The sequence below is a fragment of the Netta rufina genome (genome assembly GCF_964035555.1).
Source record: "Netta rufina genome assembly, chromosome: 11".
Taxonomy (NCBI): domain Eukaryota; kingdom Metazoa; phylum Chordata; class Aves; order Anseriformes; family Anatidae; genus Netta; species Netta rufina.
The window spans coordinates 16476447-16491393 of record NC_140134.1 but is presented as its reverse complement, the minus strand read 5'-3'; the positions used below and the strand labels follow the sequence as shown (position 1 = coordinate 16491393).

Here is a 14947-nt window from a genome sequence, read left to right as displayed (position 1 = left end):
GATGCCCTCTCCTATTACACCGGAGACTCACCTCCGACACCAGACCCCACTGCCTGCCCACACTTCAAACTTCCCCTTCGCCATTTCATATTCCAAACCAGCTGCAGACTGGAGGATTTATTTAGCAGCCATCTCATTCCCCAGACCTTAGGGAGAGAATTGCTAAGTTCGGGCTCTTCCCAGCCTCTTTGGGACTATGTGGAGCTGTGCCTTGCAGCCCTGTTATTTGGGTGTGGGAGGTTTAAAACAAGCAATACGGATGGGTGCAAAAGAAGCTGTAGCTACGTCTTTAAAAGTGACAGGGGTCCTGTAAAAAGAAACAAACTGAACTTAATCCCCTCCTGGCAGCTGGGACCTGCAGCCCACCCTGACCCCTCGGGAGGCCGGAACATCCCCCCTGCCCTACCTCAGAGCCATCGGCGTTGAAGTGGTCCAGCGCCTGCTTTCGGATCTCCCCTTTGATCGAGCCGTCCAAGCGCTGGAAAAATCGACAATAATGATAAAAGAAAGAAGGTAAAGGAGCCCTGAGGAACCGTGGCACCCAAGTTCTGGGAGGCTGACAGCCCCCTCCCCTGCCCGTAGCATTTAGTCCTTAAAAATAGCCGCCAATTAAAAGGAACTGGGCTGCCTTAACCTGCTGCGTGCGAGGGCAGGAGGGGGGCATGCTCAGGCAGCAGTCACGCAGCGGGTGACACTGCAGCTCCCGTTACAGGCTTCCAGCCAGGATCTCTGTGTTTGCTATCCTCTCCTCGGGGTTTATCACGGGACGAAGGCCAAAGCAGGGGCCTGGCAGAGGAGGTGTTTTGCAGAGATGGGGCTTAATTTATTGAGGTCTCGTATGCTGGGAACGTGTCCCTCGCAGCAACCTTCAGGAAGTAGTACAAGTCCAGAAAAACAGCAAAAGGGCTGGCTAGCCAGCATCAGTCAGACAGAAACAAACTGCCCAGGACCCATTAGCCACCTCAGGTTGAAAAAATACAGATATCAACATCCCTAAATAGCTTCAGAGAGCCAGCAAGGGAAGCAAGCTCCAGGGCTGAGAGCCCTCTGCACAAAACCACCTGCTGGTAGATGTAGGGACACCTGCACACAAGGGCTTTTAACATGAGCACATCAGTTATCTCAGCTAGAGAAATGGATCACGGAGTACAAGGGGTTTCTGTTAGGCAGGGTGTGCAATCCACAAGCTGGTTTAGTGATTAACACCCACCAACAAGTGTTTGAATCCATTGTACAGGATTCTCCCCATCATTTAGACTCTTACTTTATGAACAGCAGTACCAAGCCATTATAAGAGCAGTCCTTGTCTATAGCTCTCAAAGGATACATCATTATGCCCACTTACAGCAGGCAAAACATCCACAAAAAAGGAAGTGCCACATCCAAGGGGCAGCATCAGACAGTGAGCGAGGCGTCCCACGCTCTCAGCTGGTTTCTGCCTCTCCATATGTTCCCTTCCTGGAGTGCCACACTGAAATGAAGGGACCTCCCAGTTCCCTCCAGTGTATTTCAGTGCCACCTGTAATCCCAGTCAGCCCAGCCTCCAGGAACCTGAGTGCCTCTCATTGCCCAGGCTCCCTCCTTATTTTCAGGTGAACCCCACTGTTTTCCATGCTGGTGTTTCTCACCTGAAAAGGGTAGTGTTTGATAGTCAGGTACTCCGCCAGGATGTCCAGCATCCTCACCATCTGGGAGAAGATCAGCACTCGGTTGCCTCTGTCTCGCAGCCTGGTCAGCAGCTTGTCCAAGAGAATGAGCTTTCCACTGCTCCTGATCAGAGACTGAAGAAGTAACCGTCAGTCCAGCTGATGCTTTCCAACCTTACCCTTGTGTATACCACACAGAGACACGCAGAGACCTGCTTCTTTGGGAGCCACACTTCTCCCACACCTCTGTAATCAAATCACCTGGGTTCACACAGTGGAAGGCACACACACAGTAAATTATCCAAGATAAGTCTCATACTGCACACACCTCCTGCACAAGATCCCACAATATGTTGCCTATGGTGGAAGGGGAGGGCAGGAGATCCTGCGCCTCAGCTGTGAGGACTATTTCCCATGGACAGGGGCAGCTGAAGCTAAAGCCTCACCTGGTTTTATCTTGGTGAGAGGATGGGAGGAAGGGGAAAGTTAAGAAAAAGCCATAACCAAGAGCGCTGCCCACCTGCAGGGTCTCAATGCCATTCTCTTTCTCGTTTTCCTCGGGAGGTTTGATAAGGTAGCAGTGGTTGCAGCACTTTTTCAACTCCATCACAATGTTCAGGAAACCAGATGTGCTCCCTCTTGTTCCCTTTGAAAGAGCCTTGTAGTTTCTTGTCAAAATCCACCTACAGGCAGGAAAATAAACAGGCCAAATCACTTCACAGTGCAAAGAAGGCATGCTGGAGCCTGAGAGGAGCAAAACCCTCAGGGACATCCTAGTTCAGGCATCAGTCTGCTCTCTTCCCTCCATCTCTCCTCACTTCCTCCAGAGGATTCTGCTTTTTCCTCCTCACTAGAAACCCTGATCTTACTTTCCTCTTGATGGTATTACAGTTAAATATTAAACAGCACCACAATTCTGTAAGGAGCTGTACTGCCCCAAAATGTATTCCACGAAACATGTTCCCAAGTCACACAGAAAGCTGCTCCCATTTCTGCCGGTACTCCCAGTAACTTAATAAGCGACTCACTTGTAATACTGCTTCTGCAGAGCAGACATTTCCACCCGGAGGATCTGCTCCACTTTGGCTGGCAAAGATTTCTCCACATCCTTCTTCACTCTGCGCAGGAGAAAGGGCTCCAGGACTTTGTGAAGGCTCTGGTAGCCGTTCTCTCTACCTTTCCCATGATCTTCTTCAAAATCCTCCCAGAACTCAAACCTAGCAACAGAAATCAGTAGTAGAAAGGGGTCAGAATATATTCTCATGGTATCAAAGAGCTCACACTGCATGACGAGACAAGAGACCACCAGTTTGATGGAGACACAGTGGAGGATAAAAGGTTCGCTCTACTCTGGTTAACTGAACAGGCTGGTGGCACAGCTAGAAGCTCTCTGGGTTTAGGGACCTTCCAAATATTTTATCTTTGAGCTCCATAGCTCCTCATTGACTCCCAGTTCCAAAAATCCCAGGCTTTCCAATATTCTCCTCCAATGTCTCCTGGTAGCATTTACCAAGTAGCAGTTTCTGAAAGTCCCACATCAATCACCCCTTAGGCAGGGCTCTGACAACCAAATTCTGTTTTACACTGCTCTGATGGCTTTTTTGGACTGCTGCTTCCTCTAACAGCTCCTTTGAAATTTGGAGAACTGCTCTTCTCTGTTCATGAGACCTTAAATCTCTGCTTTCAATCTTCCTGTGTTCCAACAAAAAGAATTTTGGGTATAGCTCTTTGTACAGTCAAACATCATTTGGGTGAGTCTGGGGGCATGCTCGTCCTAGCCTTAGCATTGCACACAGCCCATTTCGTTTTAAGAAAACAAAACATTTGTTATAATGTGGGCATGCAAACAATCAGCTAGACACCACTGTCCTCGAGCAATACTCCCAGGGACCGCCATAAAAATGTTTGGCGAGGATGGCTGAACCGCATTGTACCGGAAACCTCAAAAATGGTTGAGATGATTGCTTAAAACAAGTTTAGCTTTTTAGAGATGGCACTAAGACAGCAAACAGATTTGAAAGACATGTATTAGGTTTCCCCATTCAATTTGGTGCCAGAAATACTCTTTGTGTTAGCCATTTAACCTCTCGTTTCCCCTACAAGTGTTTGTTCCCTTTTCACTGGTCTAATTCCACTGAGTTTAATTTAGGGTTTCTGTCTTTCTGCTCTCCCTCCGTCTATTTGATGGACAAGAAAAGACACACAAAGGTATTTTCTGAAGCAAAAAAGTCTTTCTCCAAAAGGAGACTTACTTCTCTGGCATGATGAAATGAAGCAGGGACCAGAGCTCTTTGAGTGAATTTTGAAGTGGGGTGCCGGTGATTAGCAGCCTGTGGTTGGACTTGAAGTCAATCAACGTTTTGTACAGCAAAGAGTCGTCATTTTTCAACCGATGGGCTTCATCCACGCCTAGAAAGGCCCAGTTAATACTTCCCAAAACAGCCTGAAGGAAAAGAATTTAAATACATATATATATATGCTGGGTCAGATGAGTCCCACCACACTGCTCATGCCTCTCTCTCCATGGCCACAAAGCGCTGTCGTGTCTCCTTTTCCAGGGAGTCCTGCCCCAGCCCCTGTGCAGAACCCAGCAAAGGAGTTGGGCTCACAGGAGTTTCTTAAAAATAAAATTTGGGGACCAGGGTGCCCACACCATAGTTGATTTGCTGTAACGGTGAAAAACAGCCACACTGCCTAGCACTCCTGCCACGTCTGAATGGCATTCCTGCAAGTACATCTATTTTGATCCACCTTTTCTTTACCCAGAGAATGCAGTCCTCTCCCAGGCACCAGTTCCTCTCTTTCTCCATGGCCATGGGGCCCTGTTATGGCACTGGCCTCACTGACATGATCAGAGCAGTAGCATATAACACTTTTACATATAGCTATATATAAAACTCTGTAAGTTATGGCAACCTGAGAGTTTTGATTGTTATTTTTCACTAGTGTTAAGCTTCTTGTTTTCTCCTAGGACCTGATGATGCACTGACAGAGTTGATGCCTATTTCCTAAGCAGACAGATTTTGCCTAAGTGTGAAAATCCAGATATTGGAAGCCCTGTGCCAGCAGTTCACTGTAATGTTTTGCCCTCTTAACTAGTCTAAATTAAACCAGGTAAAATCCCACTACAGCTCTGCTTGGTGTCTTATAAAAATTAATACAACTGCCACAGTACCAGGGTGAATATGCAGCGAGTGTCCAACAAACCCTCTGCCCACTACCCACACACCCTCTACCCTCTGTCCAACCCACTCAGAGGGTGGCTTCCTCAGTTACAAGCAAGAGGTGACCTAAATAAAACACCCTTGGCCCATTACTCACCTTGTCTTTGAGGAGGATCTCGTATGTTGTGATAAGTGCATTGAACTTCAACCTTTTAGACTGAGAGTGGATCCACTCATATTCACGTATCTGCGAGAGGAGACAACCAACATTACTGAAGGGAAGGAGTTAACAGGTGTTATTTGAGTGTAGCTATAGCTGGAGACTCCAACCGAGTCCAAGCCCTGTTGCTGAACGTGACATTTGACTAGCAAAGGGTGTCCAAGGAGCAGCTTGTTTTACTGCACGCATGGCTCTTACACAAGCACCAAAATAAGGTCAAACAACTTGCTGTTGTGACATTCCCCCACCATGTCACTACTGCCACCACTAGACTCACAACATTTGTGTGCCGCCTTGTCTGAATAATTCAGAGCAGATGGACAAGGTTGGCAGTTGTGCCCTGCAGCACATTTCAGCCTAGTGGTCTCCAGATCCTCTAGGGGAGGCCAGTACTCCTGTGCTCACTCTAAGGGGGAAAAATAAGGTAGCAAAGTCCCTACAGCAGGGAATTCCACCCAAGTGCTCAGCTACAACCAGCTCTAACTGCCCACAGGACTGTCGGTACTCTCCAGCAGATGGCATGTCACACACATACATGCTACACAGAAGCTGCTGCATTGCACCCAGCATTTCCATCCAACCCCACGCCCTCCGCTTTCTGATTACCCACCATGTTCCTGCTCATGAGGTCTCCGATGTAAACTACCACGTTTATCTCAGGCGCCCACACTTCAAACTCTCTCTGCCATGAGGTGAGAGTTGACAGAGGTACCACCACCAGGAAAGGGCCATACAGCTGGTGCTGGTGGAAGAGGTACGACAGGAATGATATTGTCTGAATCGTCTTCCCCAGGCCCATTTCATCAGCCAGGATCACGCTGTTGTTCCTGTGCAGGAAGAGAACACACACAAATACTGTTTGACTATGTGTTTGTGCCACTGCTAACATACTGTGCGCTAGCACAAATAGCAACCCACAACAGACAGAAAGAGAGCAGTGCAAAAACATTTGTATGAACACTTATGAGTGGATCCCAGAGATATCCAGACAGCAGATTGCAAAAAGGAGCAGATTACAACCACTTCAAACTGGCACGGAAGGATGAAGGCACAGGGAGAAGGGAACCAGTGGCCTAATTTTAGAAGGACATTTCTCAAAGACTTCAACAAGTGTGCAAGCATGCTGAGGCAGAAACCAATTATTTTCTGCTTTCCTTGTTCCACCTACAACGTAACTGGGTGTGAAAAAACTTGAAATACTTCAAGCTGCAGCAGTAGGCTCGGTAAAGACCTCACTTGAGAACAAGAGGGCCAAATCCTACTGGGATAAAAATCAGGAGACCCAAAACAAGTGTGGCTCGTTTGCAGTGCTGACCAGAGCTTCAGACAGCATCCGTACGTACTTGCACCAGGAGTGAGCGAGCCAGTTGAGGCCCTCCAGCTGGTAGTCTCGCAGCTCCAGGTTCTCACCACCAATGTAAGAAGGCTGTTTCTTCAAGGCAACAAACCTTGGTCTCTGCTTCAGTACCTGAAAAAGATGACACCATAAGCCCACTGGAGAAAAAGACCAGGTAAGGCTGAAAATTCAGCAATGAAATCTGTGGGTTTGGTGAGGAATGTAGATTGGCTCATCAGCTAATGTTCATTTTTGTTTTCCTAGCCACTTCTTGTGTCTGCAGTTCAGACACCACTCAGCAGTGTTCTGTTTTCCTGCCTTCCTCCAGTTCTGATGATCAGAGCTGCAAGTCCTCCCAAGAGTGCAATTAGCTGTACATAATGTACACTGGATGGAACAAGTTCCACTTTCCTTTTCGGCCTTTTCTGGTTTTTGTTTTTTTTTTTTTTTTCTCCCACTGTCTCCATCCCTCTCCTCCACTGTATCAGTGTCTTGCAGACTTCCTCTTTCCCCAACTGTGCTGTTTTTCCGTTCAACTGATATTAAAACTTTGCCTGGCTACAGCAGCTCCTCCTGAGGAGGAAGCACTTTGCAAGGATTAATTAAGCCTCTCACTCCGCAGGGGGACATAACATGCTCACTGTGCAGAGCAAATGAAACCAAAAGGGGTTCACATCTCTGTCTAAAGTACAAGAACAGCAGACAGCGATTCAAATGATGGTGGGAAGATGGGGACATGTTCTCTGACATTTATCCTGACAAAACTTTATGTTCCTATTGTTTGTGTCATCACCCAGCCTGGAGAAACAGAGCAAGAGGAGAGAAGAGAAACAAGCAAACCTTGCAGTCCCGGGTAGGAATTGTTTTGGAGTTGTTACGGTTGTTGAAGCTGTCAATGCAGTGCTGAAATTTCTTGCTTATCAGAGCCTCATCTTCCCAGCTGCATTCCGCGTAGGGCAGCCCCATCCACTTGCACAGGTATTCAGGGTCATTTGAGGATGTTTTGCGACTGTTTGCTACAAAATATGCACACACCAAAAAAAAAGCCCAAACATCAGCAACTGCGGTTCTGTGGCTGAACCACAAGCATGGTTCACAAGGGCAGTCTGAACCACCCCTACAACCACAAGACAGGTCTTGGCTAATAGGAAAAGTGTAGAGAGGCCAAAGAGTGCTCCTTTACCTGGGAAGTCAGCATGCCCCGTTGCAGACTTGCTGGTCTTCACGGCTGTGGTTGGAGACAAAAGGGAAGCAAGGGTTTATGTGCTGGCAGCCAGCAGGGGGAGCAGGACAGACAGAGGACCACATGCATTTTTGAGAGGAATTGGGTGGAAATAGGTTAAACAACTCTCCAGGCCAATTCCCAAAGCAACTGGATGCCGGCACCTCTGACTGATATTACTGTAATAATAGTGAAGTGCTAAGCCCCGTTTTTATTTTTAATAAGTAAGTAATCATGAAAATCTAACCCCTGAGCTGCCTTGCAGCCTAACCACATCCTTAACCACAATGTCACGGAAAGTAGTCCTGACAGCACCAGGCCTGTGCTTCTGCAAACACCTTGACAGAAGTCAAAGGACTTCACCAGCAGCAGCAACTTCAGCAAGCCCCTGGAAGCTGGGTGTATCATCCCATACTTCAAAGCAAGAAAAGGGCAAGTGACCAGCATTGCTTGTAGATAGATAATTGTAAACCTGCAGAGCTACTGTTCAGTCCCTAAATCTCACACACTAATTCTCCAGTGATATGGGAATAAAAGGAGAAAAAGGGAGCCTTATGCTCATTTTGCTGTCAGTAGAAATTAAAGTTCCCAAGTCTTACTTCACCCCTTTACAAGAGCGTTGGGTTCACTTACCAATTACTCTCTCCACTATTTGATACTGTTTGTTCAGCTCTGAAGCCAGCTCCTGTTGGCAGTTGAAATATTCCACATCTTCAGGGGATACCTTGGCCAGCCTATATGCAAAAAGAAAAATAAAAAGAGATTATAATGCTTCTGTAACGTCATAATGCTCATTGAGGCAATGTATAGAAATTTTATTTTCGTATATGGTTATGGAATTAAGTCACTGAAGCAGACTACTGCTTATTTGATATCTATATTTCTTAAAGTTTCCTATAATTATAAAATATTACTGGGAAGCGAATGTCATAGAGGCTCATATTGTCTCCCTGGTAAATGACTCCTTATCCTGCTGCAAGAATCAGCCACAAAAATCTGAATCAAACAATCAGGGATGGAAGCTGCTACTCCAGCTTTATCGCTTTAGAAACACACAGTAGCCTCCTTTATTTTTCTTGGGGAGGTCAGACAAAAACGTACATATAGACGAGCCCATAATTAACAAGGCTGCCTTGAAGCAGCCTGCAAAGCAAAATTCAACAGCCTGCCCTGTGATGAGCCCTGTTTTCCAGCACAGCTGCTTGGTTTAGCACGCAAGGTCTCACTGCTATCCATGAGCCCTTATGCCACCTCCTGGGCCAGGCACACCTTTTATTTGTTGTCAGCTACCCAACTTATAAGCCTGGGAATTGGCAATATGTGAAGTTCTGTCTCCTCTCTCTTTTAATACCATGGCCACAGGCATCATTTCTATGATGGGGATGTTGATCAACAAGCAAAGAGACACGAGTGTTGCACACTGAAAACAGTTGCTTTGGATGGAATATGCTTTGCAAGAAAAAATCAAATGTTTTCAGCCCTGATGGTGTAAAACCTCCGGCTAAAAGATTCTCCCAAGGCAAAATCACCGGTCAAAGTAAAGCATACCATTGCTTGATCTCCTCCTCTTTTTTCTTGAAGTTCTCTAGCTTTTTCAGGCCCTTGACTTTCTGCTGCTGCAGGGACTCTTCACTCTCCCATGTGCTATGGATGTATGACCAGCCTTTCCATTTGATCAGGTACTGAACTTCTCCCTCATCCTTTTCAGGGTCAAAGTCAGCACTTGGGTTGCCATTGGCTTCAGTTGCATACACTGTGGTGGAAGCACCAGTGGCTGCAAAAGAAATCAGGCTGCAGTTGGTACCTTTGTTAAAAAGCACTGGACATGAACTGCATTAGAGGAGGAAGTTATTTTTTCTAATGCATCCTTTGTGACAGCACAAAGAATATTCTACGGATTCTTCCACCCAATGAGACAGGCATACAAAAGTTTTCCACACAACAGGATCTTTTTAAATCTCTCTATCATAAATGCCTTTTCTTTAAATATAATTCAAAGGTCTCTTGAAAATACCCAAGACCGTTCAGTTTTACAAAAACACTTTTGTGAGGCTATGAGAACAAAACATCAGCTTTATTTCCATTGTGGCTTTGTCAATGCAGCTATGAAAACTGACTCTACTGGAAGAGCTATTTTATCTTTTAAGGAAGAGAAAAGCAAGAACTTGCAGAACAATGACTGCATCTTTAAAATGCGTGCACGCTAAAAGAAAGCTGCCAAGCACATAAACTTGACATTTTAGGTTTTTCAATGGTAGATTTTTACAAAAGCTGCTAGAAGGAAGAAATAAGAGGCACAGGCGAAAGCGTGAAGAGCACTGAAATAACCCTGAGCCCCACTGGAAGGCTTCAAAGTCGCAAAAGCATTGGACCAGTTGACGAGAAACAGAGAGTGCATGACTGAAATCAGAAATAAAGTCTTTTTCCAGAGCTACGCACCTCCTTTTTTTCCAAGCCTGATGTCCAAGACTTTCTCAATAGTTTCACTGTTGTCTTGCTGTTCATCAGCTCCTTCCCCAGTCATCTCTATCAGGTCATCAGAATCCGTCTCAAAATCATCATCTTCTTTGTAACTGAACAAGATCAAAACCAAACTGATAAAAAAGCCTTTGACTCTTCCCAGTCCAGAAACACACAGAGTGGCATGGAGCGGAGCAAGCCTTTTCCAGCATTTATCCTGGGGCTCAGTGCATGTTCAGCACACGCATCTCTTAAATCAGCCATTCAGTATTTTTCCCCGAGACACACAGATAGCAGCTACGCTTTATCAGAGCAATAGTGCATCATGTCCATGTAATGTTTCTGATCATGGCCAACACCAGATGCTTCATGAGGAAGTGAAGCAATCCCTGCAGCAGAAGCAACGTAAGACCACCAACAAAGCCTCTTCTATCCAGTGACAGATTATTTTACATTTAATAACACAGGTTGCAGAGCACTGAAAGGCTGCTCAGGTGCTACGCTGCCCTAGGAACTACACATCTCATCTTTGATGAACAGTGAACAACCCAAAAATATTCTTCTGCTGGCTCTTTGCAAGTCCCTTTTGAGGTGACTGCCAGAAGGCAAGAAGGTGTATTGGAGAATGGATAATGCTTTGCCTCCACCATGTCTCAATGCTCTGTCCTAAGGAATTACTTATCAGCCATCTCAGACAATTGCCCCAGTCTAACACAGCTGCTCCCTCCTACTCATTTTAACCTATTATGTGCAATTCTTAATCTCATTTGAGAGTGTTTTAGAAACATTAAGCAAACCTCCTTGTGCCTCCCTAACAGAAACTGGCAAATATTTCCTGCCTTACAGCTGGCAAACCAAGACAAAGAGAAGTCAGATGCTCGCAACGTGAACCTGTTGAAAGCCCCATCTCAGGCAACAGATATCTACAGGGTCTCTCTGCGGGGTCACACAGGTTGTCAGTGCCTGGGGCAGGGAATTTGGGGTGCCCTCTTCCCCAGCCCACCAGCTCTCATCAGCAAGCCACCTCACACTCCTCGTTACCTGACATTTTTGGCTGCTCTTCGTCGAGTTTGTCTCTTGGGGGTCTCATCGTCTTCATCGTCGTCGTCATCTTCAGATGAGTCCGGTTTCTTTCTCTTCTTCCCACGCTGGGGTTTGTGAGGCTTTTTAACGTTGGTTTTGGCCACTGTTCTAAAATAAGTATTAGCAGAAAGCTATAATACAGTGGGTTTTACATAAACATCCATGTTGGTAAGCCTTTAAAAAAGCACAAATTTCAAATATGAGACTCCTAGAGACTTAGCCTGCTCTAAGTACCATGGCAACCACTGCATCGCTCACACAATAACTAGGTCCACAGGCTCATAATCGAGGGTAATATTGAAGAAAACATTCTTTAGCAACAAATAGAAACTGCCTCTCTCCCCCAGCACAGGCAGGAAAGACATGCAGATACAGACTGAACCAACCACTCCTTACCTCCTCTGGGCAGGTCTTCTTGCTTTAACTTTCTTCGGTTCAGGCTCACTCTCTGCACTGGTGCCCTGCTCCCCTCCATCTTCATCCTCTTCTTCACCAGAGACCTCTCTTTTCCATTTATTTCTGTGGTCAGAAATGTAGGTCATCAAGGGCCACCATATTTCAACACAAATGCTTGGCTAAGAAGGCATCCGAGCCATCTAGGTTAATACCAGCAGGCCATAATTATGAGAAAAAAAATACTGTGATGCACGGGGGAACTGATGCTGCAATCTTCTGTTTTTAGGAATAGGTCTCGTCACCTACATCTTAGCTACACAGTGGCAATATGCCGTGAACATGAATGGCTCTCACCACGTGCTACAGCACTGCATGTGGCAGGGCTATGCTTCAAACAGCGGGGTGGTGAAGCACTTCAATTTATTTATTTTTCATTTCCACACATGCATTTCTGAAACGAGGTGGAAAAACCTTCAAGGTGGTTTCAAACAGACAGATATTTCTCAGAAGTGCTCGCTTTCACTTACAGTTTATGAGCCACAAGGTGCACAGATACACTTTCCCCTCGTAGCCCAGCAAACAGGGCAGGAAGTCTCATGCCAGTTAGCTTTAAGTAAGTAAAGTTTCCAAGGCTGAAGCCAAATCCCACTGGTGCTACTTGTGAAAGTAAGCAGGTTCTTCACCAGCAACTTGGAGCAAGATTCAGCTCTGAGCTGCCCTCCTCTCTCCATGGGGTACATGGGGAGTCCACAGGGATTATTCCCCTTGTCCCTGCCCCTTATTCCCCTTCATCTTGTTCTGCACTGCTGTATGCAGCTGAATGAGAAATTAAAAGACAAGAAAGGAGAAAGAGAGCAGGGACCAAGGGGCATCCTGCTATGTTTAGGTTTTCTCCAGCAGGGAGCTTGGTAGCTCTCTTCAGTACACTCGCTGTTTAGAAAAACTCAAAGGTGCTCATTAGATGGAAACAGCAGCAAAACATAATTAAGTGAACTTGGATATTTTGATGGGACATCCAAAATGTCCTTTCTGGAAGGTTTTGCATCTTATCAGAGGGTAATAAAAGATAAAAAAAGATAGTGATTTGGCATTTTATTCTCCATTCATTAAAAATGGGGGAGGAGCGAGGATTAAACTATTTGAAGTTCCCCTGAATGAGAAAAAGTAACACAATGAAGTGAAAGACTGACAACAAAAAATGAACCTGACTTGTTCTGGTTCCCTGGCATAGGCAAAGTGGGAAAACAATAGAGAAGTTGGGAAATTGCAGCCATCCAAAGGTTCACATTCATACTTCATTTTAATCATCCAAAGTGTTATTACTGAAATTATTAATTAATTTTACAAGCTTTCCAAGTTGACAGTGCCTGTCAAACAATTACTACTATTCTGAAAAATAAAATAAAACAATAGAACAGAAGAAAAGAAAACAAAGTGCCACTACTCAAAACCCCTTTCCCAGAAACTCACATTTTTTTCATTTGCTTCTGGCCTCTTCGTTTGGGGCTCTCATTTTCAGATTCGCTACTTGCCTTCAATTGAAAAGAGAGAAAATCAGGTTGTAGGCTTCGCCCCGGACCGTCTCCTCAAGGACACAACTGAAAGGCATGCACGTGGCCTGACCTCGGATGCAGCCCCAGTGCTTTCACGGCGGCATTAGGGGATGTTTTGATGGGATGGGGCTGCAGAAGAGCCACCAGCAGCCCCGCACTGGTCCCCCCACACTGCCTCGGCTGCAAGGTTGGAGCCCCTGCTCTCAGCACAGAGCAGGAAAAGGCTGAGAGCCCCAATGCAATATCAACAGCAGGGTCACTGGGGCTGGGATGTGCACGGCCACCCCCCCAAAGTCCACCTCCAGCACCTGGCGGTGCCAGTGGGCAGCAGCCCTGCATCGTGCGGTACCGCGGGGGTCACACAGCCACGGACAAGTTTGAACCTCCAAACCTTGCCCTGCTCGGGTCCTGGGGACAAAGCCACAGAGAGAGGGCTGCTCAGCTAGGACACAAAGTGAGCATCAGGTCTGCTCTGTGCCCTGTGATGTTTGGGAGGGAGGGCTTTCCGTGCTTGCACTCACACTAACGCCTTACGACCCCTGCTTTCATTACAGAAACTTCCTATAAGGAAGGAAGTTCTCCTTAAAAATACACTGTTCTTATCACAAGTGTCCTCCTTACTCTCCTGGGTTTTTCTCCCATAGCAAAAGCAGCCGAGGAAGCGGCTGGGTCAGACCCTGCCCTGCTGTTTTCCTTCCTGCTCATCCCCCCCCAGCCTCCCCCAGTGAAGTCTTTCTGGCTAAATATATCTCGAGATATTCTACCTCCTCGCTGAACTATTTTAAATGTGGGTGTCATCAACTCCTACGGGCTGAGATAGCTAAAAATCTTCGTTGTGCACAGCCCTATTTTTGTAAAAACTGGTCAACCGTAAAAACAGATCCCCACACAATTAACACCCCGAAACGAGCAGATGACTTTGCCCGAGCTACCTGCCACGGAACACACAAAGCACTGGGGAGAAAACCGAAGAAGCCAACGGGAGATTTTTCAAAGGGTATTAAAACGATAGAAAAAGCCTCAAAGACTGCTCGCTCCATGCATCTTGCGCCTTTGAAATCTTCTGTTTAACACTGTTTTTTTTGCTGTGGTATTGAAGAAGTGACCAGAGAGACCCCAGCCTCAGCCCTGGGTGAGCTCTGGCTGTGTCTGTCCCTCTCGTGCACCTGCCGTGTTCCTGGGACAGCAGCAAGGCTCCGAGCCCAGAGGTGCTCGGACAAGGATCACCTGAAATGGCCTGAGCTGCAGTGTTAAGAAGTCAAGGCAGGGAAAAGTCATGCCCTACACTTCTGCTATCTTTCTGCAGCCTTTATTTCCACTTTCCAGCTTCCCTTTCACCAGCAGAAACTGCCCTTTGGCTTGTGCCTGTGTTTCCATTTAATGATCGGGAGTGCTAGTTGCCACATCAGACCAGGAGCTGAATCTCCCAGTGGTTTTGTGCCGGATTTAGGTGACACACCAACACCTCCAGCACGGTGTCCCAACACAAACACGTTCACCACCCGTTGCACTGCACAGGATCCCTGTCTCATAGTCCAAGCATCCAGGAAGCGAGTGGCCGGCTAGCAGCACGGGCAGCCCTGCCCTTGCATCGCACAAACCCTCCCACAGCCTGCAGCTTCAGCACAGCACAGTTCTAAAGTCCTCGCTTTTCTTTTTTAATCTTTTTCCTCCTTTAATCTCTCTTCTCCTCCCTGACATGTGCTGCTTTGCCATTCCGGCTGTGGTGTATTTCTCAGTAACCGTCCCTCGATGCATGTTTACTTTCTGCTGTCTCTTGGCAAACCCTGAGCAGAGAGCAGTTGATTTTTCTCCCGCTCTGCGTCAGAGAAGACCAGATTTGGAGAAAACCAAACACGACCTTTGC

The 14947-nt window shown here is 46.5% G+C and overlaps 1 protein-coding gene across 4 annotated transcripts in view; it reads right to left on the bottom strand.

The window, feature by feature from the left end:
- Positions 1-14947, bottom strand: part of CHD2 (chromodomain helicase DNA binding protein 2) — a 54641-nt gene that overhangs the window by 18992 nt on the left and 20702 nt on the right. For 3 of the 4 annotated variants that reach the window (XM_084293460.1, XM_084293459.1, XM_084293461.1), the window contains 16 exons: positions 12998-13059; positions 11528-11650; positions 11090-11239; positions 10028-10161; positions 9137-9362; positions 8222-8322; positions 7550-7594; positions 7207-7382; positions 6374-6498; positions 5641-5857; positions 4968-5057; positions 3899-4089; positions 2675-2863; positions 2167-2329; positions 1629-1781; positions 407-478 (listed from right to left, as the gene is read on the bottom strand). In XM_084293460.1, the coding sequence (XP_084149586.1) occupies positions 407-478; positions 1629-1781; positions 2167-2329; positions 2675-2863; positions 3899-4089; positions 4968-5057; positions 5641-5857; positions 6374-6498; positions 7207-7382; positions 7550-7594; positions 8222-8322; positions 9137-9362; positions 10028-10161; positions 11090-11239; positions 11528-11650; positions 12998-13059 (2217 nt within the window). Of the gene's footprint in view, positions 1-406; positions 479-1628; positions 1782-2166; positions 2330-2674; positions 2864-3898; positions 4090-4967; positions 5058-5640; positions 5858-6373; positions 6499-7206; positions 7383-7549; positions 7595-8221; positions 8323-9136; positions 9363-10027; positions 10162-11089; positions 11240-11527; positions 11651-12997; positions 13060-14947 lie in introns of those variants that run through there. The other variant, XM_084293462.1, reaches the window with a different exon arrangement.